The 27,788-nt window shown below is 54.0% G+C and overlaps 1 protein-coding gene across 1 annotated transcript in view; it reads left to right on the top strand.

Moving 5' to 3' along the window:
* The first annotated feature begins 7,627 nt into the window (after window positions 1–7,627).
* IQSEC1 (IQ motif and Sec7 domain ArfGEF 1) overlaps window positions 7,628–27,788 on the top strand; it is a 377,843-nt gene continuing 357,682 nt past the window's right edge. The window contains 2 exon segments of the mRNA XM_038565515.1: window positions 7,628–7,849; window positions 7,852–7,922. Coding sequence (XP_038421443.1) covers window positions 7,628–7,849; window positions 7,852–7,922 — 293 coding nt within the window.

Here is a 27,788-nt window from a genome sequence, read left to right as displayed (position 1 = left end):
TTTTCCGAAGGGAAGATGAAAGTCTTCCATTTAGGCCCAGCATACAGGCCTGAGTCCTGATCCTATGCTCTGTGCACGTATGCTCCAGAAGCCAACAGGTGCCAGAGCTCAGGAGGGTCTTCAACCCCACTTTGTTGTGTGCAGCTGCTCCCAACTATAGCCAGTTACCTGCTTGTGGAAGGGGGAGAGCTGAGGAGTGAGCATCTTTCCTGATCCATAGGAAAACGATGACTAAGTACCTACAGACCCCAGCCAGCCCCACACAGCCGACGACAAAGTGCTCCTCAGCCACCCACTGGGCAAAGGGCCAAACGGCCAGCGCTGAGGCTTGGTGGTCCGGAACACTGGCACAGGTGAGGTGGGATGGGGAGCCGGCCGGGGCTCCACCCTGGAGGGAGAGCTTGTCTCACCTTTCCTCCTGTAGGTACAGATGGCTGGACACCATGAGAGTCCTGGAAGTCTCTGCCTTTTAATAGGGGAGCTGGCAACATGAATATTTATTGCAGTTGTTGGTACATTTGGACTCATTTGGCCACATCGGTTTATGTTTGCAATCCATCATAATTTCATTGTTTCATTTTTATTTTTAATTTTTTAAAATTTTTATTTATTTATGATAGTCACACAGAGAGAGAGAGGCAGAGACACAGGCAGAGGGAGAAGCAGGCTTCATGCACCGGGAGCCCGACGTGGGATTCGATCCCGGGTCTCCAGGATCGCGCCCTGGGCCAAAGGCAGGCGCTAAACCGCTGAGCCACCCAGGGATCCCCTGCACAACCTAGGGATCCCCATTGTTTCATTTTTAAATTGGTCTTTGTTCCTTCTTTTTTTTTTTTTTTTTTTGCCTCTATTGCTTTGAAAATTATGCCTTCTATCTCTACTTTTCTAGAGGCTACTATGTGAATGCACATACTTAGTTTCCTACTAAGGGTTGTTGTTTAACAGTGTCTCTATCCCGACCTGGTCTTGGTGATGCTGACAAACCTCGGGGGCAGGGATCAGCGAGTGGAGAAGGGGCAGGACAGTGTTACGGCACCTGACTCGTGCCAGGCTCCTTTCTGTGTGTCTGCGTCTGTGACCCCATTTTACCCTCAGAGCAGCCTGGGAAGGGGGCTCAATCTCCACGTTTACAGATAGGGAACATGAAGCTTTAAGAGAGAGTTAAGAGAAGAGAGTCGTCCTGGGTTTATCAGCAAATTGGTGGCCAACTGAGACTTCTGAGTACTGGCTCTACCACTCTGTCTGTCTGTCTGACTGTTGGTCCTGTGCATTACTTGTCTGTACCTAACAAAGGGTCAGGCTAGCTGGAGAGTGAAGACAAGGAATGCCGGCGGTAGGGGTAAGGGTGTGCAAGGGGAAATGGGGGGTTCCTCCCTGGTTGTCGGGCCCCTAATTCCTGCTAGTGAGGGTCCAGGGCAGCAGGGAGCCCAGCGGAGCTCTGGGAAGGCCCCCTATGCTGATTCAGGTCTGAACTAGGAGCTCAGGGACTGGCCCCGCCTCGTAGGCTTCTTGGTCACTTATTCCCCCATCCATCCATCCATCCATCCATCCATCCATCCACCCATCCATCCATTCATCAGATGCTTCCTGAGCCCTTCTTGGTAGCAGAATGTGGGAGCAGGGGAGCAGGGATTCATCAGACACGGTTCCAGCCCACAGAATGTGGTAGAAATGAGAGGCTAACGTGCATGGAGAAGGTAATAGCCCAAGCCTTTTTGTTTTCTGTCAGTTGATTATTACGGCTCTATCTTGAAAAGGGAATACATGTGCATGGAAAACAATCTCTGAACTTTTCAAAAGGCCAAAGGGTCAATCTTCTCCCCACCCCTAGGCTATCACCATTTTGTAGAAAGGTAAAATATACACGAGGAGGTATAAAAATTTCAGAGGCACTCACTTTCAGCACTATCTGGAGTGCATCCTTCTGGAAGTAGTCTATACATATTCAAGCACACAATCTGCATATTCCTTCATATCTTTACACTGTTAGAAACATCTATGGCTGCAGCTCTGGGCCTGACTTCTGTCACCTTCTCTATCCTGAGGTCACTCTCATCAACCCATAGGGCGACACCCAATGTCATCTAAGGCTGCAGACGTGCCACAGAACATACTCTCCATGATTCCTTTGAGCATGTGAGTGAATTTATTGTGGGATAAATTCCTAATACTGGAGTTGTTGGGTCAAAGGGTATATGCATTTGAAATCCAGTGGACAGTTTGATTCTCCAGTTGTCCTTCAAGGAACTTGTGGCAACTGCCACCCCAGCAGTGACTAAGAATTAGTGCTTTTCCTCCCACAAACCCATCAACGCGGTGAAACCCATCTTTTAAAAATAGCAAGAAGGTGCCTGAGTGGCTCAGTCAGTTAAGCATCTGACTTTGGCTCAGGGTCCTAGGATTGAGCCCTCGGTCAAGCCCCTCCCCCTGCCCCCTGTTGAGCCCCACCTCAGGTTCCTCCATCCCCCACCCTGTGGAGCCTGCCTAGGGCCCTGCACCGGCCCTTCTTTTGAACCTGGCTGGCCTCAGAACTTGCTTGGCCAACAGAATGGGGCCGAGTGACAGGCGGCAATGTGACAGCATAGAGAAGACTTAAGGGCAGCCATCCACCATCCACTTGGGATAACTGTAGCCAGGAGGGGCCTGTCCAAGAGGGGCCCCAAATTAGATTCTTTGTATGAAAACTTCTGCCCTTAAAATGTTGCACGTTATTTTCTAGCGCTGCCCATCTTGGGTTGGAGTGGGCAGCCAACTGCCCCATTTGCAACCTTTGTCCTGGGGTCCAGTTCAGTCCCGGGGGCTGAGACCTATAACTTGACTGTGTCCATCGCAGTGACTCACACAGCTATTTCTTCAATAGGAACATCTGCGGCTTCTTGACTGGAGGTTGCAGAGGCGCACTGAGCAGAGGCAGGCCAGGCTTCCCCCCAGTTACAGTGGGTAGGGGCCCTGGGAGGGCTTCATGCTGAGCCTGGAGAAGCTGGTTACCTGCCCGTCACTCCCCACCCCTCCGCCCTGCACCTGATGGGGACTCTGGAAGAAGAATGGTCCATCTTCTTAATTAAAGCCATTCTAGTAGATACCATGGGGGTTTTCCTTTTATTTTTTATTTTTATTTTTTTAAGATTTTATTTACTTATTCATAGAGACACACACACACACACAGAGAGAGAGAGAGAGAGAGAGAGAGGGAGAGAGAGAGAGGCAGAGACACAGGCAGAGAAAGAAGCAGCAGGCTCCACATAGGGAGCTCGATATGGGACTTGATCCCAGGTCTCTGGGATCAGGCCGTGGGCTGAAGGTGGTGCTAAACTGGTGAGCCACCTGGGCTGCCCGGGTTTTTCCTTTTAATAGCTTCATTATGATATGATTCACATACCACACAGTTCACCCTTTAAAAGTGTACAATTCAATGACTTTCAGTACAATCATGAAGTTTTACAAACATTACCACAATCCATTTCAGGATATTATCTTCACCCCATAAAGAAATCTTCACCTACCTGCTACCCTCAGTCCAGCCCTAAGCAACCACAATTCTTTCAGGTTCTATAGATTTGCCTATTCTGGAAATTGTGTATAAATGGAATCATACAATCAGTAGTTTTTGTGACTGACTTCTTCCACTTATTTTTTTTAAGATTTTATTTATTTATGAGAGAGAAAGAAAGTGAAAGAGAGCGAGAGAGAGCACAATTCAGGGATAGGGATAGAGGGAAGGGAGAAGCAGACTCCCCACAGAGCAGGGAGCCTGATATGGGGCTCAATCCCAGGACCTCAGGATCATGACCTGCACCGAAGGCAGACACTTAACTGATGAGCCACCCAGGCACCCTGCCTTTTCTTTTTCTTAACAGTGTCTATAGAAAAGCAAGTTTTTTTTTGTTTGTTTTTGTTTTTTTGTGTGTGTGATTAAGTGCAACTTATCTGTCCTTTTTTCTTTCAAAGTTCAGGATTTTGGTATCATACTTAAGAAATATTTGCCAAACTGAAGGCCATTTCATCCTGTTTTTTTTTTTTTCCCCCTAGAAGTTTTATGTTTTTAGCTCTTAAATTTAGGTCTACTTTCTATTCGAAGCTAATTTTCATAGATGCTATGAGGCATGGGTCAAGAGGCATTCTTTTGCAAGTGAATCTCCTATTATTCCGGCAATATGTGTTAAAAGATTCTCCTTTCCCTCACCAGAGGAGGGGGCAAGATGGTGGAAGAGTAGGGTCCCCAAGTCTCCTTTCCCTCAAGTTGCCTTGGTATCTCTGTTGAAAAGCAACTCTCCCTACATGTGTGGACATCTATTTCTGGACTCTTTCCTATTCTACTGATCTTTATGTCTGTATGTATACCAGTACACTCATTTTGATTACTCTTGCTTTATAATAAGTCTTGAAATCAGGTAGCATGAATCCCCCAAACTTTGTTCCTTTTTTGGTGATTTGAGGGAGACTGTTTGGGTTGGGTGGAATGACTTTACACAGTGTATCCCAGGGTCTTGCCCATTAATATCAGAGTGTGTCCCATCATTATGATGATTGAAATGCCCCCCACCATAGTTCCACACATTCTGATTGGGGTCATTACCACCCCCACCTCCCAGAGAATCTCTTATTCAAGGTAAACAATGATCAGATGAAAATTAATAACACTATGTCATAGAGGAAAACAGAGCAAACCCTTCCAGGTTTTGAGGAAATTGATTTTTAATCTTAGATTCTATACCCAGCTAAACTGTCAATCAAGTGTGTAGGCAAAATAAATACTTTCAGACCCACAAAGACTCAAGATCTTCTTCTAGGTAGTCATTGGGAGAATTGCCGGAGGATGTACCCAGCAAAATAAAAAATGATTCCAAGAAAGAGAATACATAGAATCCAAGAAACCATGGATCCAATCCAGAAGTGTAATGCCAAGAAATCTGCAAGGATAGCCATGTAGCAGGCCAAGGAAACAGCCAGCTCAAATTATAACAGTGAATCAGAGAGCTCTCAGAAGAAGGTTTTTAAGAAGAAAAATAAAGAAGCTACAACAAATGGTAATATTAAAAAAGATAGACGATCTTACTGAGGAGCCAAATTTGGATAATTATAGTAAAAATTAATAAATGATCATAATAGGCATCTCCTTCTCCTGTCCCTCTCAAATTTTCATTACTTATGTTTTATTTTGAATGCATCATCACATCTTTTTCTCTGAAGTTCAAGGTAAATTATTTGGCCTTGTATTTATATGATTATAACACTGTAAAAGCTAATTATTGGCTTTTCAGGGTTTAGAATTGATCTGTATAAGCAGGGAGACCTAAACTAGCTTTAGGGAATAGCATGGAAACCTCATGAATCATAACAAGGTAAAAGTAATGATGTGCAGACAGAGTCAGGGTGGAGGGGTGTCCTCGGCTACTTCCCAGGGAAAAATTGAGATATAGGTTTGCCTGTAGGAGGTTTGTTGGGGAGCACTTTCAGGACCAACTCCAGTTAGGGGGCAGAGAAACTTCTGCCCGGGGTGTCAATCACGCACAAGGGCCTGGCACTGACTGGGCCCTTTGTCTGCTAAGTGGAGAGGTGGCAGGTTTCAGAGAGCAGGGAGGCAGTGGGGAAATGGAAATGAGAGGTCGGCTTCCATCTGGAACTGCGCTAAGGCACCTCCGGGGTGGCGGTGGGATGCGAGACAGGCACATAGGGGTTGAGGCTGGGAGAGGGGCCCACTACTCCATCTCACCACCATCCTCGGTGACCTTGCCAGGATTTAAAATTTAGCTTCCTTCCCTCCCAAACACTGGCAGGAGCCCTGTGCTTGACTCTGGGGTCAGGTCTCCCCCCCAAAAGCCAAGAGAAGCCAGGGGCACCTCCCTTTTAGGGAGGCTTCTGGAGTATTTCTAAATGAGGAAATATTAAAATAGGACTGTAAAGATGTTGGTATATTTTAAATGTATAAATTGAAGTGATAAACACTTTGACTCATACACACAAATAGAATGTAATATTGTGTTCTTCTGAGTATACTTACAGGACTTCTAAAAATGATGTTAATTTCTAGACCACTACAAGTGCAGGATTTGTAAAACATAATATTAATTTCTACAGGCCTATTACTGGCCCAGTGATGAGGGCCGAGTTTAAAGTTAAGTGTTGCGTTTTCATTCACCAAAGTGTGTATATAACCTTATCCTGATGGAATATTTCTTGATTTTGAGTATCCCAATAAATGACCCCACTGCTATTCTCTCCCTCTCCATAGGCCATGCCCAGGAGAGACCCAAGGAGGGCTTAGGGCCTTGGAGGGCTTATCGTCTCCTAGGGGTGGAGAGAAGTCAACAAACACGGGTGTGGAATATCAAGAGTCAGCCAAGCCAGTGTGATGCTACGCATGACAAAGAAAACTATTGTTTTCCACCAAAACGTACATTATTGTAGAGTTTTAGAAACTTATGAGATGTAGCTAAAGCTTTACCCAAAGGTAAATTTATAGCCTTAAAGGCATTTGCTGGAAAACGAGAAACGATGGAAATAACCTAACTCCTCAAACCAAAAGGATTGATAAGTAAGTTTAGCCCCAAAGAATTTTGGAGGATGAAAATGATAAAGATGACAAAAAGTCAAGGAACAGAAAGCACGGCGGCAGGAACAGAAGCTCGCAGACAAGCCGGGCCGCCCAAGGCCTCGACGCCAGCTGCGGGCGAGTCTCGCGCCTGCGCAGGGTCAGTCGGTCCCGGCCGCTCCCGGAGCCCGGGCGCCGCGGCACCGACCTCGCGGCTGCGGGTGGGCGTCCTGGAGGCCTGGGGACCGCCTGCCCCGGGCGCGGAGGGCGCGGAGGGCGCGGAGGGCCTCGCTGGGCCGGCCGCGGGACGTCAGCGTTTAGGAGACTCGTGTGCTTTTTTTTGAATTCAAAGTTCTTAGGAGTTTATTCGCTATTTTTCTGTTCACACCAAAAATCGTTGTCTGATAGGAGTACGAAGGTCTATTTCGCCGAATTTCTTTTTAGATTAAATGTACACATCAGAGCTGCTGGGGGGGGGTGGCGGGCGATGGGGCGACAGTCGTCCCAGCGGGGCGCGGGGCCGGGGCGCGGGGCCGGGGCGCGGGGCCGGGGCGCGGGGCCGGCAGGCGGCGCCCTCCCTCCGTCCCTCCGTCCGTCCGTCCCTCCGTCCCTCCGTCGCTCCGTCGCTCCGTCCCTCCCTCCGTCCCGCCCGCCTCCTCCCGCGCCCTCCGCTCGGGCGCCCGCTCCCGCTCGCGTCGCAGCCGGCACTTTGCAAAACTCCTCGCCCGCCCGCCCGCCCGCGGCGGCCGCAGCTCCGCGCCCTGCCCGCCCCGGCGCGTCCGCGGGGCAGCGGGCGGCGGAGCGCGAGGGCGGCGGCGCGGGGAGCGCGAGGGCGGCGGCGCGGGGGGCGGGCGCGGGCGCGGGCGGCGGGGGCCGGGAGCCGGGGGCCGGGAGCCGGGAGCCGCGAGCCGCGAGCCGCGAGCCGCGAGCCGCGAGCCGCGAGCCGGGCCGGAGCCGAGGCGGGGCCGCGCAGCCCCGCGCCGCCGCGCCCCCCGGGCCGAGCCCCGCGCCGCGCCGCGCAGCCATGGCCGCCCCAACGCCGCCGCCGCCCCGCCGCCCGCTCGCCTGAGGCTCCGCCGGCCGCGGGTGGGGGCCATGGCCGGCGCCGCCGAGCCCCCCGGCAAGGCGGCCGAGTACCTGCAGGAGCTGACCCGGATCGTCGCGGCGCAGCAGGAGCTGCTGGCGCGCCGGCGGCGGCGCATCGAGGAGCTGGAGCGCCAAGTGGCGCGGCTGAGCCGGGAGAACGCCGGCCTGCTGGAGCGGCACCGGCGCCACCTGGCCGCGTGCGCCCGCCGCCCCGCCCCGGCCCCGGCCCCGGCCCCGGCCCCGGCCCCGGCCCCGGCCCGCAGCCGCTGGGCGTCATCCCGGAGCTCGGCGGCCGCCGCGACAAGTAAGCGGGCGCCGGGGGCGGGCGGGGCGGGGCGGGCGGGGGCGCCAACTTCTCCGGGGCCCGCTCCCCCGGGCCGGGCGGCGGGCGGGGACCGGCCAGAGCCGTCGCCCCGCGCGGGCCCGGGTGGGTCGCGAGCCGCCGTGCCCGGGACCCCGTGCGGCCTCCGGCGAGGGGCGCGCCCCGGGCCCGCGTCCTGGGGCCCCTCGCCTCTGCCTGGCGCGGCCCGGTGCCCCCCGCCCCCCCGCCCGCCGCGGCGCGCATCGCCCGGGCTATTCCGGCGAGGATTAAGAGCGGGCCGCGGTGGGGGCGGGTGGGCCGGGCGCGCTCCAGCTCTCGGCGGCGGCGGCTCGCCCCCCGGGGGCCCACGTCGGTGCGGGGTCCCCTCCGCGGAAGTCGGGGCGCGCACCTGGGGCGAGGCGGGGCGCGGGGGCTTCGCGGGACTCCGGGGTCGGCGCCCGGCTGGCTGTCAGCAGCTTCAGGAAAGCTTTCCTGGGAGGCCTGGGGTAAGCAGGGACGAGGGGGAGGAGTTGCTCCCCACTCCAGATCCTGCGGGGGGGGGGGGGGGGGGGGAGGGAAGGGGCTCCTGATCCTGAGTCCAGGTACAGTCATCTCAGACCTGGTGTCTCCCCCACCTTGTGGGGCTGTGCTAAGCTGTGGCCGTGGGACAGGACGCCTGCCTGCCACCCTGTGTCCTGCACCGGCCCGGCAGTGCCTCTGGGCTCTGAAGAAGGAGGGCTGCGAGGGTGCGAGGGTGAGGTCAAGGTGTGGGTCACCCTCCTGGCTCTGTGGTCGCAGGCCAGGCGGGGCAGCAAACTCCTGCTTTCTCTTTATCCTGGGAGGGAGGAGGGAGGAGGGAGGCGTATGGACAGCTCCTAGCTGGTGTCACTGAGAAAAAGCAGGGACCCTGCTGCCTCCTCCATGTACCCCACCCCTGGCTCTCTGGTGTCACTGGTCCCTCCCACAATGGCTGTGGGTCACCCGGTGCTACTTGCAGGGGGCTGAGCTCTTTTCCACCCCCCTGCAGGGACTGAGAGAAAAGCTGGGGGCTGCCCAGGTGAAGTCCTCAGTAGCTTAGAGACGTGACACACAAGGGCAGGGATGCATATTCCACTTTCGTAGGCAACAGTGACACACGCTGTTGGCAGATGCCTCCCAGCACCGTCCAGGGGAATGCATTTTTTTTTTCTCTTCAAAGTCACCTCTGGTGACCAAGTGTGGGGACGGGAAGATTGGGACAGTGAGTCCTGCTTGCTGTGGGGGAATCCCCAGTGTCACATTTGGGCGGTGGCCTGGGACGGGGGGAAGCCGGGGATGTGGCTGCGGGGTCTCACACTGGCTTCCCTTCGCTGAGCTATAGCCAGAGCCTATGACGGCATCCCCTCTGAGAGGAGCGGTGGCCACACTGCTGCCGGCCAAGTTCTGGGTCAGGGGAGCTTCTGCAACTTGAATATCCATACCACGTACCTGGGGATGTTGCTAAAATCCAGATTCGGACCAGGAGGTGTGGGGCGGACGCACGAGCCCCCAGGAGCTGTGCTTGCTGCTGGCCCCCAGACTGCCTTGTGACGAACGAGACCGAGTGGCACTAGCATACTAACAGAGCACTGGGTTCCTTCAGGGTAGAGCACGCTGGGTCCATTTTCCAGCATCTGCCTTATTTCACAGCCCTTTTGGGAGGGAGAATGCTGGAGTCTCCCTCCTGTCACAGGAGACCCGGGGCAGTGGGCTCGTACCTGCCTTCTCAGACTCTTGGGGTTCAGGGTCACTGGACCGTGTAGGGGGAATGAGCTGAGGGTTCCTCTTCCCACATCTGGATTCAAGGTGCCCACTGCCTGTTGGTGTAGCAAAGTGGTTTATGCCCAAACAGCATGGTTTAACCACTACCACCCCTCCTTGAGAGCAGCCAACTTTGATGAAGCGCCTACTGCATGCAGAACTGTTAGTCATGTGCTGTGAGACACCAAGGCAAAAGCAGAGAGCCGAGGAAGAGAATAAACAGCTCTGAGTAGAGAAAGGGACGTGGGCAGACCTGGGTCCGTTGGTCGGCTCTGCACTTGCCAGCCAGTGACCATGGGACAAGTCATGCCTCCTCACTAGCCTCAGAGTTTGTTTGTTTTAATGCACACACAATGGGGATGATCACAGCCGCCTCCCATACCTTTTCTGAGAGTTTAGGGAAGATAATGGGCATGGAAGAGCCTGGTATACAGTAGGTGCTTAATGCACTTCAGATTCTTCCCAAGTCAGTCAGTTTCTCCTTTCTTTGGGGCCAACTGTGCATGGGCAGGAGGTGAGTAAACTTCTGGACAACCTGGGTGAGACCTCCTGAGATCCTGCACCTGCAGTTGAGCCAGGAACATCTGCAGGGTGAGCTTCCTGAGGCCACAGCCAGTGCAAGGCCACGGCATTGGGATTACTTCTCCCTGGGACACCTGGCTCTACTTCCTCCCCATGCTGGTGCACACCTACCAGTGGGCGCTGCAGACAGGAGTCCTCGAAGGCAAAGGTGTATTGAGCATGTCAGGCTCAGGCGGGCCTGGCTAAAAACCTTTTCTTAAGCAGCCACCAGCTGCTCTAGCTTGAGTCACAGGCCCCTCACCACCTGCCACCACGTGGACAGGCTGCCCCTGCATATCCAGAAGGTGCGATGTCCCCCTTTTGCTGAGGGATGATGGATGCAGGAGAAAGATCCCTGAAAAGGCTCATCCTGGGACAGTAGTGATCTTGAGCCACCTCATCCAGGCACAGCAGAAACTTTCAAGCCCCAAACTTTAGGTCTTTCTCAGAAGTTCTCTGTTGAAAGATAGCATCATGACTTTCTCAGCTATGGGGACAACGGGGTGAAAACAGGGAAGAAAGAAGATGCCTTTGGTTACGTTGGCTTATTTACTTGATTTGTTTCTGACATCAGAATTCATAACCAGTGTTTAGTCGGCTACCTCCTAATGATGTTTCCAGGACCACCCCCTCCCACTGGAGGTCCAGGCACAGTGGATGAAGGCAGGCCAGATCGATTGGAACTGCTGTGCTTTCCTTTAGATAGTCAGCTTGAACTTGAGCAGACATGGCTGGTGTCAGGGAACCTGCAGAACCAAATCTCCGGTTAGCAGGGGTGAGTGCCTCGTGGCCACGCCCACCGAAGGCCCCCTGTATGCCCAGCTCTGCTGCAGGGTTTTGCATTTACCAGCTTGCTGCATGGCCACAAGAACAGTCGCTGCTCCCATTCTATGGATATGTAGACTGAAGCTCAGAGAGGTCAGGTGACTTGCTCAGGCTCTCCTACCCCCTAGCAGTGGAAGAGGTAGGGACTCAGGTGGTCTGGCTCTAGCTCCTGCTCTCACCTGCCACCACCCGCCCTCCGTGCTGCAGGATGATCAGATGACCCCTGAGATCCTGCATGATGCCCGGCCTCCAAGGCTGGAGGAAGCCCAGCATTGTCCTGGCATGTGAGATCAACATCACCCGAGGTGAGAGGGGGCAGCGGTTGAACGAGTTGACCCCTCCCAGCCTCTGATCTTCCAGGGTGTCTCAGCAGAAGTAAACCCAGACCCCCAGAGGTTGGAGAGAAGGAAGGCCCTGTTAAGCGACCTTCCTTGCTTCCCAGTCCCTTCCAGCCCTCAGGCGCTGTCACATCACTCGGAGAGGACGTTTTGCTGAAGCTCTGAGTTGGTGACTCACTCTGGGGGAGGTTTCCAGTGGCATCCAGTCTCTGTTGACTTATCAAACAAGCGCTCTCCCCGGGTCTGTGGTGACATTAACCGTGATGATGGTGCAAGCAGTTCGGAGGGAAGCACAAGGGTGGCCCGTGCGGAAGGGACGGCAGACAAGAAGTCAGGACACAGGCTGTACTTGGGAGGGTCCTGGAAGGAGCCTCTGGAAGCTAGCAAACCCGTGGTCCCAACTCCAAGGACCCGAGAGCATTCTGTCTCTGCCTCCTTGTCCCCTCTTAGAGTGGGGACCACGTACAGGCCCCAAGAGGACCTGAGGTTTTTTCCTGATCCCAGAGGGTGGAGGCCAAGGCAGCGGAAGGAGATACGGTGTCCACGGCTTCATGAAATAACGTTCTTGTTCTCCCAGCCAAGAGAAGGCAGAGTATCCCATGCCGAGGAGGATGTGTCGGCCAGAACGAGCTGCAGCACGCGGTGGGAGGCGGCCGGCTGGGACAGTGTCTCCGACTCCCAGGGCTCAGGGCCATCGCCGCTCCTGTTTCCCCGGCAGGTGGGAGAGCCTGCAGAGGGCTGCGGAGAGCGTGCTTCTCTGAAGTTCCCTCGCAGCCGTCTGACAAGCTAAGCAAATGATTATTTTACAACCTGGAAAATAAATCGGGAAAAGCTTCTTTATCTGGCTCGGCTCAAGAAAAACAGGGAGCAGTGCCATGTGTGAGATGAAGCCAGGACCGGCTCCCGTTCCCACATCCGCGTCCACCTCCACCCCCTGGGTTCCAGCCCCCGGAGCCTGCAGAGATCTCAGGAGCCTGCAGAGATCTCTGGGGCCGGGATGGGGGGGGGGTGAGGATGGCATCAGGAGTTTGAGGGGCAGCAGCCTTTTTTTGTCGGCTGGGTGGCTACTTGTCAGCTGTTTCATCTACGGCAGGGTTTCAACAGCTGATGATGGCTTTTGTTCTCTACTGTCTGTTTTTGTAAGAAAGAACACCGCTCTGCCTAACTTGGGAAGGGCACTGTCTGAGCTTGTCAGGGGTGGGGGGGAGTGTCATCTGAATAATGGCCACAGAGGAGCAGAGAACACAAAGTCAGACAAGCCGGGTGTGCCGCAGGACCTGGGATGGGGAAGACGAACCCACCTAAGTGATATGGAGCAGAAGCAGCACCTGAGGCCAGGAGGCTGTCCGGCAGGCCCACTGGAGTCCACCACCCCTCACCCAGTGCAGCCCCGGGCCAGGCTGCTGCTGCCCTGGCCCCAGCTGTGAGGCAGGCGTCACTGGGTGGTGACATCACCGAGTGGCCTTGGGCATCTGAATCCTGTCCCTTCCTAGGGCTTGTGTTTCCAGCAGGATATGCCAGACCAGTTCTTGGAAACACAAAGTGCGGGGCGCTTGGATGGCTCAGTCGGTGAAGCTCAGGTCATGATCCTGGGGTCCTGGGATGGAGCCCCACATCTTGGGCTCCCTGCTTGGCAGGGAGTCTATTTCTCCCTCTGTTCCTCACTCCCTTCGTGCTCTCTTTCTCTGCTCCTCACCCCACTCGTGCTCTCTCTCAAATAAATAAAATCTTAAAAAAAAAATAAGAAAGAAACACTAAGTGCTTCTGTCATAATAGGTGAAGAGCTACGATCTTGAGTTTTTCAAAATTTTCCCCACCCCAGCTGCCCTGGCCTCACTTTGAGGACCCTCCGGGCTACCCAGTGACCAGCACCTGAAGAGTTAAGCCCTGTCCTGGCAGTGGGTGTGGGCGATCCCCGTCCTGTGTGGGCTTTCCAAGTAGGGCAAAGCATCGCCCTCGGCTTCCTGAAGCTGGTACCCTCCAGCCCCCCGCCCACCCCACCATGTACATGAGGAGGGCTACTTCTGCTCAGAAAGATCAGAATCAGGAATTGCATAAAGTGCCTGGCATTAGAGAATGCAGTGAATGGTAGCTCCAGGGGCAGGAACAGCTACGATATTGAGAATACTTTTGAGGATTGTTTTCCCTAACCTTTTATTATGAAAATTTCCAAATATACAGAGAAACGGAGAAAACTGTACAAGGCTTCTGCCCTTCTACCCTCTCCAGTTCTATAATTAAAGTTTTATACTATTTGCTGTACTACCTGCCTGTCCTTCTTTGAGGGTATTTAGAACCATGTTGATGGGAAGCTAACATTTATGGAACACCTGTTGTATACCAGGAACCAGGCCGAACACTACATGAATGCTATGCTATCTGCATGTGCTTTTACTCGCTGTTTTTTTTTTTAAGATTATTTATTTATTTATTCATGAGAGAGAGAGAGAGAGAGAGAGAGAGGCAGAGACAGAGGGAGAAGCAGGCTCCATGCTGGGAGTCCGATGGGGACTCAATCCCAGGACTCCAGGATCTCACCCTGGATGGAAGGCAGGCTTTCAACCGCTGAGCCATCCAGGCATCCTTATTCACTAACTGTTGAACACTTGAGCACCTCAGTGATTGTTATCCTTGATCTGGAAAGCTCCCCCACTGCCTCTACTTGCAAACCCGTGAACATGGACATAGGCCTGTGGAGAAAGTTTGCAGAGATATTGGACCAGGATAGGAAGTGGGGTCAAGTGGTGTGCAGCCCCGGAGCAGGAAGCAGATGGCCACCCTCAGGTGTCAACAGGGGCTACCTGGAGGAGGTGATAGTTGAGCTAGAAAGAGGAGGAGGAGGAGGATGGTATCAAGCCAGGGAAACGACACATGTGAAAAGGGAGATGAGAGGTGCCTGGCAGATTTGCAGGGGTAGGGGTGGGAGGTGTTGCCAGTGGCCATGCCAGGCCTGCAAGTGGGAACAGTTGGGCCAGGTGAGGTTCAGACAGGCAGGGACCAGCCTGTGGTACTTGCTTAGTTCCCAGATTTCAGCTGGGTTGAGGGTGTGGAGTGGCAAACAAGACTGGCTCACCCTTCCCAAGCTGTGCTGTGTCTGAGCCCTGATTGTGAAATGCTTGGCTTTCCTTCTTGGAGGAGGCAAGATTCACAGAGAAGCAGGACAGAAATCCTGGGGTGTTTTGCACCTAAACTTAGAATGCTCCGATTATAGCCAAACCACAGTAATAACTGAGCCCGTTCCACACTGTGCCTTGAGCTGACACCTTCTCCTCAGTGTCTCTCTTCCTGAGCTAACCCTGTGACAGCTGGGAGCTGTTATCATCCCATTGTGCAGATATGAAAACCGAGGCTCTGAGAGGTTAAGCCGGTTGCCCGCTGTCACCCAGTGGCAGAGGTGGGATTTACACCCAGGTCTGTCTGCCTGGAGAGCTTGTGAGGCTCCCCACCCCACTGTGCAGCTTCAAAGCCGTTTGCTACGTTGTGTAAATGTTTTGCAAAACATGGAGCCATTTCCAAATCTGTGTGTGGCCAGCTCCCCCAAACAACTCAGAATTAACTCCAGGACGCCCCACCCTCACCATACCCCCCCTGCCAAGGACAGCTATGACTTTTCTCTTTGAGTGTCAGAATTGGCCTCTCATTGTGGTCACCTGGGAAGAGTTAGTTCACTGCCAGGAGTGCAGATCCCTTTTTGGGAGAATGATGGTGGAAGCCTGCTGCTGGTGGGGCGTCACAGGCAATAGGTGTGTGTGTCCGTGTAGGGGAAGGGACTCTCTAAAGCTGGCAAGTGCCACCCAGCCAGTGCCAGGCATTCCGCTTCCCCACTCCAAACCTTCGAGCATTTGCCAGCCTGCTAGAAAGCTGTTTGTGAAGCAACCTCAGGCCTTTCTCCATGTGTTCATTCACCCAGGACATGCTGGGACACTTGGTCATATGGGGTGTTGACATATGTGCCCCTCTTCTGGCCCTGCATCCCCACCCCTGCATCCCTTGTTGATTTGAAGAGCTTGTTTGCTCTGTGTATGCCCTTGCATGAAGAGTGTCAGGCCTTACACAGAATCAGGGCACCTGAACCTGGCTCTCCTCATTCTGAACCACAGGGAATAGGGCATCCGAGGAGGGTGTCCTGGGATGGCAGATCTAGAGGAGCCTCTCACGGCAGGTCATTTGCAACCGGCCTGCAGAGTGCCTGATGTGGCAGGCCTGAATGAGGTGCTGTGTGGGGTCCCACTGTGGACCTCACTGTCTTCCTGGATGGCCCCAGTGCTCAAAGGCAAAGTTTTCAGCCTGTATCTAGCAGTCCTAGGGCAGCTGCTAGGGACCCTCGCAGAGATGTCCTCTAGTACACAAGTGTAGATTATTCGGGGATAGGTTGCAGGGGCCTCTGGACAGCCTGAAATTGAACCTGAATGGGCTGGTGGCCTGTGTGGTCAACTTGGGGCCAAGACTCTGATGGGGCCATGGCCTGGAGCCCAAGCTTTCCTTCCTTCCCTGTGGCATGTGAAATGAACCTCTCTGAGCCTCAGCTTCATCATCTCTAACGGGACAGTGGATCCAGGGGGACAACCAGATCTCCCTTTGAGGGTTGCCCTGAGAGGGGAGCATGCATGGTTGAGGCACAGTGAGGAGACAAGTGTGTCCAGAGCAGAGTGAGCAAGGGAACAAGACAGCAAAGGAGAGGAGGGGTAGGGTATGTGCAGTGGGGCTGGGCAGAGCGAGAGGGCTGGAGAGGCCCGGGGAGACTTTGGGAGACAGGTGTCACTGGGGTTGCTGTGCAGAGGAGGGCTGGGACTGTACTCAGGTGTGGACAGGATACCTATTCCTGGGGGAGGCATAGGGCCAGTGAGTAGGAGTTTGCGGTAGATGTTACAGGACTTGGGGTGTGGGGTGCTAGGAGGTTGGCTCAGGGTGCTGGTGGAGCTGAGCAGAAGCACATGGTTTGTGGATAAAAGGAATGTGGTCCCATCCTGTCCCCTCAGCCAACTACCTGTCCAGATGGGAAGGAGAGAAGCATTGCTTAACCAGAAGGAAAGGCTCCAGATGGAGGAATACATGTAGATCTTTGTTGCCTGTGGTGTTCTTGGACTGGTGAGTGAGTGGGGGCTGGCTGATGTCCCTGGACCCTGCCTCCAGGTCCCCCCCTCACACACCCTTCTGGAGAAGCAGCTCAGGTGGGGACACTCAGCTCCCCCAGGGTGGCTAGGGGTTCTAGATGGCTCCTGGTCAGGATACACACATAGCACAGACTCATGCATAGTCAGGGCACACACTGTGGGGCCAGACCACTCCCTCCACCACGTTCTGGCTGTATTGCCTCTGGCCAGTCACGAAGCCTCTCTGTGCCTCAGTGTTTTCACCTATAAAATAGGGTTATGAACATCACCTCCCTCCGAGGGGGGTGTGAAGATTAAATCTGTAATACAAGCAGAGAAGAGTACCCCTCATCCTTGCCAATTTGTGTTGCTGTTTTTTCCTCTTTTTTAGATGGAGAAGAAATAAGACATGAGAGGAGTCACGGGATCTAGAGTCCAGTGGCTGGGTCTTGGCGTTTATCTCTCTGTTATCTGTTTGGCTTCTGCACATTTAATGTAGCTGATCATGAATCCAACCCTTTGCAAGACATGCCATCACCATCCCTTTCACCTGCAGTTAAAGAGGGAGACTTACATTGTTTCAAAAGGATGGAGGACTCCCCACAAAAAGGCAGAGCTGTCTAGAATATTCTGTGCCCCCCGCCCATTACGGGCTTGCATCTCTGTCTAGACTTCTTCAAGGCTCTGCTTTACCCAGCTCAGCACTTCTAAACTTAAGAGATGTGTAAAATCCTTCACCCACAAGTGGTGTCCAGGGAACTGACCCCTGTCCCCACTCGATGCCCACCTGTAGGCCGACCTGCTCCCTCCCTGGCCCCTGTGGTGAGCCAGGGTGTGGCCGAAAGACTCAACAAATGCCAGCACACTGGGGCCTCACCACTAGCGACTTTCCCCCATTTAACAGATGATCTTGCAGGGCTGCAGTGAGGACCAAGTTAAACAGTGGGAGCGGAGGCGTTTTGAAAGTCTTAACCCGTTGTATGAATGTCTCTTCACCCAGAGATGGAATAAGGGATTATCATTATCACCCTCCATTGATAACAGGGAATGATTGTGACAACTGAGTGGTGTCTTTTTTTTTTTTTTTTTAACTGAGTGGTGTCTTATAAACACTTCTACAGCTCTATGAAGTACCACTGTCGTGCCCATTGTACAGGCGGGGAAACAGAGGCACAGAGAGGCTAGGGTGGTAGGGAGAGTGGGGGTTTGACAGGGATGACCCCAGCACGTTCCCAAGAGAGCTGCTGTCTAGCCATTTTTAGGGGATTCCTTAGATTTCAGCCCATTGTGTTTAGAGAAGAAACTTTGTATGATTACAGTCCTTTTAAATGAATTGACTTATTTTTGGTTTTTTGTTTGTTTTAAAAGAGAGATTGTGGCAGGGGTAGGAAGTGCACAGAGGGAGAGGGAGAGAGAGAATCCCAGGCAGACCCCAGGCTGAGTGTGGAGCCCAACATGGGGCTCGAACTCACGACCCTGAGATCATGACCTGAGCCAAAATCAAGAGTCAGGACACTCAACTGACCAAGCCATCCAGGTGCCCCGACTCCAGACTCATTTTTTAAAAAAAGATTTTATTTACTTATTCATGAGAGACACACAGAGAGGCAGAGACACAGGCAGAGGGAGAAGCAGGCTCCACGCAGGGAGCCCGATATAGGGACTTGATCCCAGGACCCGGGTCACGCCCTGGGCTGAAGGCAGAGGCTCAACCGCTGAGCCACCCAGGCGCCCCTCCAGGCTCATTTTAAGGGCTAAGACGTGATCTGTCCCGGAGAATATTGCAAGTACACTTGAGAGGAACACGCAGTGGCTGCTGGGAGGTGTTCTGTGCCAGCTGTCGGGTCTGTCTGGTTGGTTCCCGGTGTTCAAGGCCTCTGGTTCCTTGTCGAACTTCTATCTAGTTGTTCTATCTGTTAGGAAAAGTGAGGTGCTGATCTCCCACGATGGGTGTAGAATTCCACGCCTCTTTCTCCCTTAATTGCTGTCAGTTTTTGCTTCATATGTTTTGGGGCTCTGTTGCTTGGTGCATGCATGTCTGTAAGGATTGTATCTTCACGATGCACTGACCCTTTTGCCCTTACAGAATGTCCTTCTTTGTCCGCAGTAAGAGTTTTTGTCTTAATGTCTATGTTTGATATCTGTGTAGCCACTCCAGCTCTTTGGCTTCCTATTTGCGTGATATTCACTTTTATATCTTTTTCTTTTCTTTATTTTTTAAAATATTTTATTTATTTATTCATGAGAGACACAGAGAGAGGCAGAGACACAGGGAGGGAGAAGCAGGCTCCATGCAGGGAACCCGATATAGGGACTTGATCCCAGGACCCCGGTCACGCCCTGAGCTGAAGGCAGAGGCTCAACCGCGGAGCCACCCAGGCGTCCTGTAGGTGACTTTCTAGAGCTGACCAAGACCCGTTTGAAGGGCAAAACATCCCACATATCTCTGTCCTCACCCAGAGAGAATGAAGGCAGAGGCAGGAACCAGACAAAAGTATCTTTGGTCATGGAACCCAGAAGTGACAGGCCTCAGGGTTCGAGAAGGCTGCCGAACAGGGAGACGGGGACACGGAATGGACCCAGACAAACTGGGTCTGTGCTGAGGATCCAGCCCAGAAGCTCCCATGGGGACAAGGAGGATGAATTCTTTGTCTCTGCTGTGCCTGTAAGGGGCCCTGCCTCGGGGTGGGTTTTAATGAAAGTGTGGAAGGACGGAGGCAGGGAAGGTGGGAGGGAGCGGCGGAAGGAGGGATGGACGCCTTCAATCTACCAGGCTACAGGCTCTGGTCACCTGTGGCTGTGTAACAGCTCGCTCTCCGGGAGGCTGCAGGTCAGGGCCTGGGCAGGGCTTCTGTTCTCCTTGGGGGTGGATGTTATTTGGTGGTGTTCACGTCGAGGTGAGCTGGTCTGGAGGGGCCAGCACGACTTCACACACATATCTGGGAACTTGTGCACAAGTGTGGGAGGCCAGGCTCAGCTGCACACGTGGCTTCTCCAGCATGGTGGGCTCGAAGAGTCAGGACTCTTTCTCAGGGGCCAGGGATCCCAGAGCTGGTGTTCCGGAAAGTCCAGGGGGAGCTGAGAGGCTTTGTGTTGACCTGCCCCTGGGAGTCCTGGAAGGTCCCTCCTGCCGCCTCCTGCTGGTCTCCGCAGCTGTCCTGAATCTGCCACCCCAGGTGTGCGCAGGCCACATGGTCTGAGGCTGGCACAAGTTGCCCTCGGAGCTTGCGCACCAGTGGGGTCCGCATCGGGCCTCTCGTTCCACGTGGCATGTGCAGCCTGTCCAGCCCCATTGTGGCGACCTGTCGGTGTCGGGTAACTTGTCATTCTACACTTCATTCGGAGACCAGCTCCGAGGAGCCTAGGACGTCCCCAGCTCTGCCACCGGGCCGAGACCTGGGCAGGGGACCCGAGTGGGCCAGAATTCCCACCCCGTTACTCAGGGAACACTTGCCCACTCTTGCCAGCACCCCCTCACTCTGAGCTGTATTTTTAACTCCTGCCATATGGTGAAGCAGCCAAAACATCCAGGGGAGAGAAAGAGGGTCTGGAGGAAATCATCATGCTAATGCGTTTTGGATCACTGCAGTCATTAAGAGCGTGGCGTCCTCATCCCTGCCCGCTGTCTCCCAGGCATCATGGACCTTGTGAGCCCATCACTCCTGCCCAGGGACGTTGTTGTCCTGTGGGGGCAGGTGGGGCTTCCCACCAACTCACTCCTATCCATCTGGACCTCAGGGGACTCAGCGAGCAGGGCAGTCACACGTGTTTCCGGACCAGCTCCAGGGAGAGGATGCTCCAGGGTGCGCTGAGCCCTGAGTGGTCGCTCGGTGAGCAAGTGGGAGGTGGTCACCCCCTCCCTCTCCTTTCCATTCCTTCCCCGGGGCTGTTCATCTCAGCCACACACACACAGGTATTTCTCTTGCTCAGAAACCCGCCCCTGGTGGGGTGGCCAGGTGGCTGCATGTGCACTGCACTGCCAACCCACTGCAGACGGGTGCTGTTGTCACACCCTGATGCCTTTGCCCACGCTGTTCCCTCTGCATGGCATGCCCTTCCCACACCTCCATGCCTGCCTCCAGAAACCTCACGTGTCCTCTAAGGACAGGCTCCCATCTCACAACTTTTCATGATTTTATACACTTTGGGATCAGTCCTCTCTTTCCTCTGGGAGCCTCCCGCCTGACTTCCCATGATCATGCCGTGCCGGGGCGCCTGCCTCTCCTGTCTCTGGGGTGAGCAGTACCCAGGTCCCTGCCCACCTTTGAGTGGTCTCCAAGCAAACTACTCATATTTAAAATCAGATATTTTGGATAAATCCATGATTGTTATTTGGACAAGTCCAGGGTCTCCAAAATGGGGTGTGCAAACCCTGGTGTGGGGGGGGAGGCAAAAAAACATGATCCTTGAGGTATAGGGAAAAAACGGTGGGACTTCTCTTTTCCTTGATTATTTAATTTCATCCATCAGTATCAGTTGGTGGACTCTTTGGCTATGTGCGTATCATCAGTAGAGTTGTGCCTACGTTTATTGTATGGATGTGTGTTCAAACTCTCATTAAAAAGTCCACTGGCTGAGTTTCTACTGCTTTTCTCCTTGAGCCAGCTACTTTTCTGGCATTGGAAGTCTCTACCATGAGATTGGTTGAAATAAGCATTTATTGAGCACCCTCTGTGTGCTAGAGAGAGAGAGAGAGCAGGAGGAGAGGCAGAGGGAAAGGGAGAGGGAATCCCAAGTAGACTCCCTGCTGAGCAGGGAGCCCAATATGAGGCTTGCTCTCATAATCCTGAGATCATGACTTGAGCTGAAATCAAGAGTTGCATGCTTATATGACTGAGCCACCCAGGTGCCCCCAGCTGATCCCCTTTTTATCTGCAGAGCCCCACTTTATTTTTTATTTTATTTTTTTAGAGCCCCACTTTAGAGATGAGGAAATTGAAGCTCAGAGAAGTGAAGCGTGAGCTCTCAAGTGGCAGGGCCAAACATGAGCAGTGACTCCCAAAGTGGTGCTTTATCCATTCTGCTTTGTATCTGGGGTCCTGAGGCCTACCCCTGGCCAAGCTCTCGGGCTCTGCCCAGGTGGTGGGAGCTGGCCTCCACCGTGTTTCTGTGGTCTCCGGAGAGGATGGAGAGGCTAGCCATGCTCTGGATGTGGCATGCAAAGTCTCCACTCTCGTGGATAGGAATCAGCAAGCCTGGTGTCTTTTGTCTACCCAGAAACCTGAAAGCTGTAGCCCAGCAGGAGAGGACATGGATGGATCTGGAGGACAGTGGCAACATGAAGACTCTGGCCCCTGGGGGCACTCAGCAGCATGGGGGTGGGGTGGGGGGGACCTTATTCATTATCATCCTCCCAGATCTCCCTTCACTAGATGCCAAAAGTCCTGTCCTCCTCAGCTGGAGGAGACCATAAGGTTGGGAACAGCATTTGTTTTGCCAGAATGTCAGCTCTTCTCGGCAAGGACTGCTTTTATTGTAAAAGGTAGCATCTTTAATCTCTCTGCTGAACTGGAACTTCAGGTCCAATCGAGTAAGTAGTCATGGAACCTTGTGGATGCAGACATGCACCAGGGAGAGGGACAGGTGGGAGCACAGGGAGGCAGCCTCACAGCCTGATAGGGAGGTGCCCAGGTGCCCTGGCCTCTCCCCTATGCAGTCGGCTGTGAGGAGAGCCTGCTGGAGGGGCTGCTGGGCTGGGGAGGTGAGGGAGGGTGTTAGGAGGCACAGGGAGCCCCAGATAGTCTGAGTACCCCTTCCACATTGCCCTTCAGGGACTCCATGTCCTGAGTTTTACCTGTGTCCCTCTAGAAGGGGGTTGGCTTTCTATTTCTTCTCAAGGTGACAGCTTCAGCTGAAGCTCAGTTTTTCTCTCTGAATGGTTTTCCTTTGCTTCAATTTGATGGAAACAAACCACTTCCTCCCCAGCACATGAGCTGGTGGCCAGCCTGCTCCCCAAGTTTAGACTAGAAAAGTCCCCAGCTAGGCTCTGGGCCTGTGGGGCCTGTGGGCTCAGCCCTGCCTGGCCACGTCGCAAGTGGAGCTTGGCTTTTTGTCTGTAAAAGGCCAATGCTGCTGTAGTGAGACCCATGCTGGGTCCTCAGGGATCTTCCACAGTTGAGACGCTGTCTCAGGTAGTGGCTTAGATGTGGTCTCGGTTGCACAGGGAGGCCAAGGGCCGTGTGGTCAGTATTGAACACTGTCACTTCTCAGGCCCCATTTGCCAAGTACAGTTTGATCGACAAAAATTGCTGATGTGGTGGGTGCATGCAGGTCTGGCTTCAGAGACCGGCTCTGTCCTGAGTAGCTGCAATGTGTCTCCTCACCTGGAAAGGAGGCACAAGAGGAGGGAACAGGGCTGTTCCCATGGGACAAAGCTGGTAAGTCCAGCACTGGCTGTAGGAAGGCTCACTCTGTTGCAGTCCACTGTTGTCATTATTTTGGAAATTGTGGGAGAAATGGTCAAAGGGGTGTTGGAGGTGAAAAAGGGAGGGTGATCCTTGCACTGCATGAGACCGTGTGTGTGACCCAGACGGGTGTCCCCAATATTTGCTGTCCTTTTTGTTCTTTAACACTGAAACTTCTTTTATGTGTGTTTATGTGTTTTGTGTTTTGTTTTTTTAGATGGTCACGAGGTCAATCAGAATACAGAATGCATTTCTTAGCCTCCCTGGTACTTCAAGATGGCTATGTGACTCTGTTCTGGCCCTTAGTGTGGTGTGCAGCTTCCAGGATGCGTCTTTTAAAGAAGGGGTGGGTCTTTTGCCCCTTGCTCCATCTGGTTGGATGGAATGAGAAAGTGATGGCTGGTGCACAGTCAGCCATTTGTGGGTTGTGAGGACAAGGGCAGCCCCACAGAGATGAAGTGGGCTGGAGGGAGCCTGGGCCCCTGATAATCTTGGGGAACTACAGCACACAACCTGGACTGCCCACCTCCAGGCTCTTATATGAGTGAATAAAACCATGCGTTTAAGCTCGTGTTAGTACATCTGCTTTTGGCCCCTCTTACTGAATCCTAAGGTTACGGTGATGGTGGTTTTACAACTGTGATTTGAAGATGTTTGACCACATCTCTGCGAGCCTGAAGCCTCAGAGTTTGAGTCATGGGGAGTGGAGGTGGGTCCCCCAGGGACCCTAGATTGTTAGCATTGTTGCTAAATTTAATCTTATTCAGTAGATGAGGGCCAGTTACTTCATATAGTATGAGTCACAGCAGCAGTGGATTGGCTGACTCAGGCCCCCCAGACCCTGGCACTAGTGGATGGTGGCACCCAGTGGGAAGTGATGGGCACCGGCAGGGTTCTCTGCTGTGCGGGCCAGGAAGAGGGGGAAGAAGCTGGCCTTTTGGAAAGTGGGAAGGTGGACATGTGGACAGAGCTGGGAGGAGGAGAGGCAACACAGCTGCAGCTCATGGCCCTCTGGTCCTTCTGCTCTCAGTGCCTGCTGGGAGACAGGCAGACAGACAGACAGATCTTGATGGGTTGTGGTGAGGGTGGAGAACAGAGACAGAGGGACAGAAGGAGCCCCAGGGAGAGGCAGAGGCTGAGAGATATGTAGGCAACCACATGTCTGGGACTCTCCCTCTCTCTTCCTTCCTTTCTTCCCACATGTGTTGAATTAGTCATTGATTTATTCATTTATTCATTCACTTAACCAGCACTTGCCGAGCCTCCGAGTGCCAACCTGCAGGCCAGGATGCTGGAGTCAGCCCTCAGGGGGATGCCTGCTGATGTGCGGGAGGTGGAGGGAGGGAGGAGGTGCGCCCATCAGAAAATGCCTCTGCTGCTGGTTTTGGGGGTGCTGTAGGCTGAGACTGCAGGCTGCAGGCTCATGCTGAGACTAATGAGAATCATTATTATAGGAGTCGGGCGAAAGCGAGACTGAGTCCCAGATCCAGTAAGGTGGACAAGGGGGTGCATTTTTACTGTTTGCTCCCCAGCCCTGCTGTGTCCCCCCGCCCCAAGTCCTCCAGCATCCTTACCCAGCAAACAAGATGCTTTCACAGGCAGGGGAGGGGCCTGCTCTGATTCAAAAACCAATTTAAGTTTTAAAAGAGGAATTGTGACAGGCAGTGAGGTGGGGGTTGGGGCACAAAGCCTGAACCTGGGGTGTGGTGGGGAGGGGTCTAGCAAGTCAGCCGCTGGGGTCTGTGGAGCACAGCTCTGAGAAGGTGAGCTCGGAGGCAGGCTTACCGGGGTCCCCCTGGTCTGCGAGGCCGGCGCCCAGCTCAGCAGCGAAGCCAGAGCTTTGGGGCTATTTATATCCACTCCAGCAAATCTTTTGATCTCTATGATCCTGCACAAAGCCTGGTCGTGCTGGCTTTTGCACGCTGGCTCTCCTGGGTCCCAGGCTCAGGGAGCAAGAACGAACTGACTTCAGAGTAGGGCTGGGCAGGAAGGACCTCCTCGTGCACACCCGAACCCAGGGGGGGGGCGGAGAACTTGGCCACAGGCACAGCTTGGGTGTGCCAAGCCCGGGCTCTGTCCTGAGGGGGTTAAGGGGCACTGGAAGACAGCAGGCCTCAGTTTTACTCAGCATTTACTATATACTGGATACTTTTTTTTTTTTTTTTGGTCCAGAAGAGTGTGGTCTATTTTACTTTTAAAAGTTGTGGCAAATGCATGTCACATGAAATGTGCCACTGTAACCATTTTTTAGGTGTCAGGTTCAGTGGCACTGAGTGCACGCACAGCGTTGGGCAGCTGTCCCTGCCGGCTGTCTCCAGAACTCCTTTCATCTTGCAGAACTGAAACCCTGTCGCCGTTGATCACTAGCTCCCAGTCCCCCTCCCTTGACGACCACCATTCAGTTTCCTGTCTCTGGGACCTCGTATAAGTGGAATCCTACAGCATTTCTCTTTCTGTGACTGGCTTCTTTCGCTGATCATAACGTCCTCGAGGTACATCTATGTCAGAGCCTGTGTCAGAATTCCCTTCCTCTTCATGGCTGGCCATTATTCCAACGTGTGGATACATGGATAGACCACACTTGGTTTATCCACTCACTCTCTCGATGGACACCTTGGGCAAGTATGAATAGGGCTGCTCCCAACATGGGCATGCAGATGTCTCTTCGAGACCGTACTTGCGCTTGCTTGGGGTGTTTGCCCAGGGGCGGAATTTCTGGCTTATATGGTGAGGTGCTAGAGACTTTCAGGTAGAGGAACTCAGCTCTCACAATATTGCTGAGCTGAGTGCTACTGTCAGGATTTCACAGATGTGGAAACTGAGGCAGAGGAATGTGAGGAGGTGGAGATAGGGGCGGTTGCAGGGCAGCCACACGATCCTCTGTCTTGGCTCTTACCCAGGGAGGCATGTGGCCTGCTTCCTCACTTCCTTTTGGGGGGGTCCCCCTTCCCTCAGCACTCAGTCTGAGACTCTGAGACTCTGGCTCTCCCCCGCAGACTCTCCCCCAGCCCCCGTTTTCCTTTTTGGCACTGATCCCTGCACACTGTGTCCTGGATGTATTTGCTTATGATCTGTCTCCCCTGCAGGATGCTAGCTCCACTGGGGCAGGGTTTTGTTGTTTGCTTGTTCTGGAAGCTCCAGCAGCTGCGCACAGTAGGCCCTCAGGAAATACTCACCGGGTGGCTGATAGCACAAAGCGGGCCTTCTCTCCCTTTCTCAATGCTTCTGCTGGGGTCCCCGGGTGTCCAGCTGAGGGGCCCTGCACCTGCCCCCAGGCCTGGCCTCGTTCCCCCCACCAACAGAGCTCCTCTCTGCACCCAGAGCAGCTGCCAAGGGCAGCCCAGGCCCAGTGGCCTCAGGCCCGGCCCTGCCTGGCCCTACACTCAGGGCTGACAGTGATGAACGTCCCTCCACCACTCCAAGTTATTAACTCGGCTTCCGACAGGCTCTGGCTGCTTCAGGCTCAGGGGTGCTGTTTGGCGATTGGGAGCATCTCCGATGCAGTGACCCCATCTGCTGTGTGCAGGCGTCCCCACCACGCACACCGCACAGTGACTGCGGCTGCAGCCCTCCCCGCTGTGTGTCTGACCTCCCGTGAGGAGGCTGAGTTAATCACACTCGGCAGGCGTGGTGCATTTATCATCTCGGTCCAGCCAAGGCCCCTGTCCAGCTTCGGCCATTCATTTCTCCCCCGATTCCATGTCTGACCATTCCCTCCCCCTGGCAGGGTGGCCATCCTCTTCTGCTCTTCCAGGTCCCCGTCCCTCTGTGTCCGTCCTCAGTGCACATTAGTGATTTGTGCACGTGTTTCTGGGTTGCTGTGAGCAGATCCCCTTTACCACCCTCACTCTCAGGAGCTCCTGCCTGGAGAAATGCTTCAGCGACCGTGACCACACAGCCCACCTCGAGGCAAGGGAGTTGACTGTCCAGGACCCTGTGGGTCGGGCGGGGACAGCCTCACCTGGAGCCCTCACTCTGCCTCGCCCCCTTGCAGACCTGCCCTGAGAGCACCCCTCAGTTGCCAAGGTCCCTACTGCCAGAAACCCACGCTGAGGCATCTCATCTTTCTCGTGTCACTCAGTTCTGTGTTTCCGACATGAGTGTCAAGGCTGATGCATGCCCGGCTGGTTGCTTCTCCCTGACCAGAATCCTCTAGGGGCGGGGAGCGGGGTGTCCACCGATCTGCCAGCCGCTCTCCTGGGGATGGACCCTGAGCTGCCTCCACAGCAGCTCACGCTCATTGAGCGGCGTCCTCCTGCATGTCACCTCAGAGGCCTGTGTGAATGTTTCCTTCGCAGGAGTGGCCACTTTGCATGCAGCTACCAGCTGTCAGGGGTGCAGGACCCCAAGCATGGTGAGATTGTTCTCCAGAAAGGTGCCACCAGGCTGTGCTCCTAGAGCAGGGCTGTGTCTTCACCCCCACCCCCATCCCAGGCATTACCTCCTTCTTGGTGGTTCTCTGCTCCTCATGCCCTCCTGGCTTTAAAGCTGCCTTAGTGGCATCCCCGCTGCCCCTTCTGCCACTCAGTGGGTATAAATGGCCCCACCGTTTAGGATTGGGAGGAGGACCCAGGGGGTTACTGAAACTCAGGAGGGCTAGTGCCCTGCAGGTATTCAGGAAGGCCTGCTCCTACCTACCCATGTAAAGACCACCTGGTCCTCCACCACCACCGCGCAGGCAGGCAGGCTGGAATTTGTTTCCAGGACAATGATTTACTGGTTTAATAATACAGGCTGTTCCCTGCAGCCAGACAACCCGGGGTCCAAGGCCAGCCATGTGACCTTGGTGTGCTTAACTCCTCTGTGCCTCAGTTCCTGTGGCTGTAAAATGGGGTAATGACTGCACTTCAAAAGGTCATTGAAGGCAAA

The sequence above is a fragment of the Canis lupus genome, chromosome 20, assembly GCF_011100685.1.
Source record: "Canis lupus familiaris isolate Mischka breed German Shepherd chromosome 20, alternate assembly UU_Cfam_GSD_1.0, whole genome shotgun sequence".
Taxonomy (NCBI): domain Eukaryota; kingdom Metazoa; phylum Chordata; class Mammalia; order Carnivora; family Canidae; genus Canis; species Canis lupus.
This window is presented reverse-complemented; position numbering and strand designations above follow the sequence as displayed.